This window comes from Pinus tabuliformis, chromosome 2_1 (assembly GCF_031772625.1).
Source record: "Pinus tabuliformis cultivar Carrire ecotype Pingquan chromosome 2_1, CPIR1, whole genome shotgun sequence".
NCBI classification, from domain to species: domain Eukaryota; kingdom Viridiplantae; phylum Streptophyta; class Pinopsida; order Pinales; family Pinaceae; genus Pinus; species Pinus tabuliformis.
In genome coordinates, this window is record NC_142299.1 from 101,678,647 (window position 1) to 101,684,087 (window position 5,441).

General features: G+C 36.9%; 1 protein-coding gene across 1 annotated transcript; it reads right to left on the bottom strand.

Moving 5' to 3' along the window:
• Window positions 1-481: 481 nt before the first annotated feature.
• On the bottom strand, window positions 482-4,954 carry LOC149198988 (uncharacterized). Its single transcript, XM_089402245.1, has 5 exons — window positions 3,974-4,954; window positions 2,166-2,287; window positions 1,542-1,582; window positions 1,328-1,426; window positions 482-988 (listed from the first exon to the last, which is right to left on the bottom strand). The coding sequence occupies exons 1-5, from the start codon at window positions 4,794-4,796 to the stop codon at window positions 838-840; spliced, it is 1,236 nt and encodes a 411-aa protein (XP_089258371.1). The 5' UTR covers window positions 4,797-4,954; the 3' UTR covers window positions 482-837.
• Window positions 4,955-5,441: the final 487 nt, after the last annotated feature.

The window sequence follows — 5,441 nt, forward strand, 5'->3', positions numbered from 1 at the left end:
AATAACAAGGCCATAATGTTTAAAATTTAAAAGCTATACCTAAAGAGGAACAGGGCACAAATTTTAAATCATCTGCCAGAATGTTGAGGAAGAAACCTAAAATTGTGGAGTCGTTGGTACATGGAACTCCACCTTCATTGCGGTGAAATAATAATAAATTTCTTAGATGTCTTACAGAAATTGATCGTATATAGATATAATACATGGCACTAATAATTACTAACTTCTGCACAAACTTTGATGCTAAAATCATTGTCTAATAGAACATGATATTTCTGGAAGACTGCTTTTTTATCACTGGAAGGACTTGTAATCATGCAATTCACCACCAAAGTACAGAAACCTTTCTGTGAAATTATAAAATAATAATGTGTAATCACTTCAGTGATATTGATCTAGGCTTTCCTCTGTATAGGAATAGTCTCAATAATCAACAATTGTCAAAAATTCTACCCAAGCAATATAATAAAAGCAACAAGGGGTAAGTAAAATTATCCATGTATTTATTTGGTTAGAAAACATGATGTGCCAGAACTTCAGGGAAAATAAGTTCTGATCATATCCAGATTATTTTAAACCTAGTAATAATTCTCACTCTTGGCATAATCAACGTAGGCATCTACAGACTACAAAAAGGGATTGGCTTGACCTGATGGCAGGCTACATGACTGAAGTCTTTCTCAAACTTCACAGCAACAGATTCCATGTACATGGGTTTGTTTTCGATTGCATGTGAAAATTCACAGGTTTATTGATATTCTGTCTGTATTCTTAAAATTTCCATAGGATTAAAAAATTTAGAAAAATTGGCCTATTACCCTACACCTTTGACTGAATTCAGTCATTATGAATCTGCAAGGCATCATAATGCCCAAATCCATGATACAAAACACTAACCGGATTTCCCTTCCCATAATCTTGACCATACTCTGCAATGGCAATGAGGCCATCAGCGTCCCTCTCACGCATATACACAGTTATTGGCATCCTGTATCCATCCAGAGATAAAATCATTAACTTCAGTTAATAGCAATTTGTAACCGATGTAATAACTACTGCAGTGTTCTAACACTTGTCTCCCTCAGCAAAACACAATAATTCATTGTTGCACAGACCAAAATCTACCCTTTAACGTCTATTGCTACACATCCCATTTATGTTCGATATGCAAGAACTGAATATACGATGCAATGCCCATCATAATGCTTTCATATTTATGTCAATGTCTTAAATCTGACCTAGCTGCTTTTGTTAAATTTTTCCACAATATTATTTTCGCTTTGGAAACCAATCTAAAAAATATCAAAGTCTAGATAAAGTAACTTACTGGAGAACGTGCGAAGCCATCAGTAATTCAGGCTCTCCACCCCAGACATGTGGCCTTTTAATCTGCTCAACATACATATCAAAGTCGCCTTCTATGAACCTGGAAAATAATATGTTAAATTTGGATATTGATCAATATTTTAGGGAAGTTTGTTCGTAAAGCTCCTAAGAGAAAATGCTACAATTACTACATCACAGTAGCTGTTAGCACTCACCATTCTGTCTCTTCACGCCTCTTTAATAATTCATCTGCCACCTGTGAGAAAACATTGCACGTTTGCTTTAGGATTAAGAACCATCCATCAATCAATCTCACTCTCCTTTAGGTTAACAGGAAAGTAAACCTCTAAAAGACATGCAGTCAACGAAATCCACAAACTCCCTTCAAGAGACTCGAGAGTCCTGCTGGTGGTTGTGTCATGAAAAAAATTACTAAAATATTACAATGTTGGGCCCAGTTTCCATATCCTTATATGAAAAGTATGTAGGTACTTGTCAGAGAATTGTTTGGTAATGATATATATGGCAGTGTTCCTTGTTTATCAATGGGTCCTTCCAAATATGGAATCCAAGCAGTCAAGCATTGACGCATGATTAACCTATTTAAAAGGCAAAAAAGAACTGACTGGATGTGATTTGCAGAATCCAGATAGAGTACAAGTAAGATCACATATCCTAATTTCTTAAAATTAACATGGAAGGGGTAAAGCAGATTATTTCTGCAAATACCATGTAATCGCGCCACAGCTTGCAATTTTAATATTCCATCGAATAACACTGAGCCATAAGATTAAATAGCCCACGAGACAAAAGATTAAACTTCATGAATAAATGCTTACTCTGCTACGCAATTCATCTGCTAGCTCTCTTTGCAGGCTCTCATTTGGAGCTAGTTTTCCACTTCTCAAGCAAGCACCATGAGCAACAGCCCGAAACAAGCATCTGCCGTCTCCTGGTATGGCTGCACAAGTAAAGTCAAATAAGATTAGCAAATTAAAAAGGAGGGATTTTCAAAATACTTTTCTCCCAAAACAGTTTGTTGCCTTAAATAATGCGACCAAGAGAAAGGGCATCTATCACACCAAACTCACTGGATTACAGAATTCCATAAAGCTTTAAAACATTTCTTTAAACAAGCTTGTTTTTTAATGAATGAGCACAACTTCCCACTGCCCTCTCATGTTGCATTGTGAAGGCATTGGAATGAACTAACCAAACAATCAAACCTAGTAAACAAAAAACAAAGATACAATATGTTGACCATTAAACATTCCAAATCATTCACACAGTTCACGTTGGTCATAAAAGGTTCAAACTCATTCACATGATTCATCATGGGGATACGGCACCAACTATTAGTAAAATTCAAACCTAGGAAAGTTAGGGATTTAAGAATCTAAAGAGTCAGGGATTTCATAAGCTCAAGAGCTTGTGATAACGTCTAATATGAACTGCAAACATAGTATGTACAATGCATCCAAACAAATTAACTACTGCTCCATCATGATGCTCAAAGCAGAGAGTGAACCGTGCCAAGTTACTACACAGTGCCAAGTTACTACACACTGGCCACATCACTCTTTCACAAAATTTTAGTAAAAGAAAATGCATTTCACTTCCATACAATTGATCTATATTTGTGCCTATGCAATCTTTACCTGACTTAGATATTTATCAAAATAGGATTTGACCCTCCACTCAAACCCACAGTCCCATGAGTATTGAGGGAGCAACTAGTATATAAATATATTATTATACTCAAGTTATATTTGATATTGTTAACATTTGGAGTTATTGGAAAATAAAATCTCCCATTTGTTTAGAGTTGTGAAATTCATCATCCTTATTATATTTAGGAGTTGTGCTTCACATTCAGTGTTTTTCTGGCTATTTTGGATAATCTAGTCTATAACAAAATTCCTACGATCCAAAATCTAATTTAGTATTTAGCAAAAAGGAAAACTACTACAAGAACTGATTGAATGAATGACTAAATCCCGAGATCCACTAGCACCAATACCTGTATGAGATGTCGAATGTTCATCATTTTTTCAGACCCAAAGATTTCCTTCTTTTAATATTTTATCTATTACATAAAAAAATTGTGATCCAATTTCCTAGAACTTCTAAATGCTTTTGGAAATTGTTTTGCAAAATACTTTTAAATGAGTTTAGTAATTGTTTTGCATGATTTTAAATGGACATCTGTTGTTAAAGTGCAGCTCAGAAACTAAGGATGTCAATCTATACTCTTAACAAGGCTTGCTTATCATGAGTGGATGCCAATATGGGTAGGGCTTGCCTATTTTTCACGGAAAACAAAGGTGAATTAATGAGATTTTACCATTCATCTATATATTTGGATTCTACAGGATCAACGAGACTCATATGAGTGAAATTTTTAATGTTGCTATTGTCCAAAATTCATAAAGTGTACATCTTGTGAGTGCCTAATAAGGATGAAATTACATTGAAGTCCTGATCTTTTCCAGGGAAAAATCATAATCAAAATCATGAAACAAGCATATAGCAGAGTGGTATCCCACCTGCTGGAGGAACAAACCCTGGATTTGATTATAGTTGATCCAACTTTTAACAATGCTATTTATATGGTCTAGAGAAAAAATTACAAGAGGGTTATGCTTACCCGTAACAGAGTAATCGGTATAAACTTTCTTTCCATGAGATGCCTGATCAGCTGCAGGGATTGCATCATCTACCGCACTGTTATCATCATTTCCGTCTATTGCAGCCACAACTTCAACATTTTCGGCTTCACTGTGTGCAGGATTGAGGCTTGAAAAACAAGCGCATACCCCAAACAACAGCCAGGCAGAATGGCTTCCGTGCAACCATCTTGCAGGCCTCACATCCCACGTGGCATTCCAAGAACCCTCGCTAAATCCGCCCACAAAAGGAAGCTTGGGACAAGTCATAGAATCACACTTTCCGTAAATCCCAATAGAAGATCTTTCAAAACCCACCAAACTATTCCTTGAGAAATTGCAAAGCGAATTAGATTCTGCTCTTATTCTACCATTTTCCACATTGGGTACTTGTTGGGTATGTGAAAACTGAGAGGAGGAGGGGATCAGAGCATGCCAGATGGTAGCTCCCACAGACCCAATATGATTCTCTGCAAGGAGACAGGAACTGGAATGATGCTGAGCCCTCTTGGCGTTGGATAAATGGCAGCAAGACTCAATGCTATTGTGCTGCAAATTATTATTCCTCTGGAACAAAACGAATGATGACAAGGACGATGAAGAGGGAGAAGAAGAATGCCTGTGAATGTTCTGGAGAGAGTAGTAGCTGTAACTACATGGAGAGTGTGTTAGAGAAACTGCTGATGAATTGGATGATTTGCAGCGGAGTGGGAAGCGAAAGCAGGCATATCCAAGCATGTGATTCTCTCTGATAAATCCCACTCCCAATCCCAATCTTCCTCCGTTGTTGTTCTGCAATACCATTATACGTGCAGAGAAGGCTTCAACCCCACAAACTAGACCTTAAAACTTCAATAGCTACAAGGTTCTTCATAAATTGAAAACTCTATTTCTCGGTAAGGTCATTCACGTGCAGACAATTCTCCGGCGTTTAGACCAAGTGCCAGTGAATTCCAAAGTAATTTCGCGGAGGGGTGTATTTGAAGTGGTTTTGGACTTGGCGTCTCTTGATGACGTGGCATAAAATGAGCACAGCCCACACGTCAGCCTCCGTCCCATCACTAGCACGGTAAATCACCGTTAACGAGAGCACACGTGGCTATAGGACTATGCGGGTCAAGTTCAAATTGTTGGTGAGCTACTCTCAGAGAGGCTCCCATGTGTCCACATGTTTGGATGGTGCACACCAACTTGTTTGTGGTAAGATATTAACTAAATATTGCCCACCATTCATTTTTTATTGTTATATATACAATATTTAATTTATGGCCATGGTAGGAATGCATTAAAAAATCAAACTTCCACGAATGTGAGAGATTTTTATTTTTATTTAATTATTGCAGCACACCCTAAGCCACCTGAATCAGGCATATTTCCGTTTTCAATTTTATTTTATTTTTAATTTTTTCCCTAGCTTGTGTTTTTCTTTTCATATTTAAGTTAAAGTCA

Bases quoted from the DNA above. Each gene is read 5' to 3' on its own strand.
- LOC149198988 (XM_089402245.1), bottom strand. From the start codon at position 4,796: ATGGTATTGCAGAACAACAACGGAGGAAGATTGGGATTGGGAGTGGGA. The intron at 1,427-1,541 runs GTGAGTGCTAAC...ATTATTTTCCAG, and splicing joins AGGCGTGAAGAGACAGAATG to GTTCATAGAAGGCGACTTTG. The intron at 989-1,327 runs GTAAGTTACTTT...GGATGGATACAG, and splicing joins ATGGCTTCGCACGTTCTCCA to GATGCCAATAACTGTGTATA.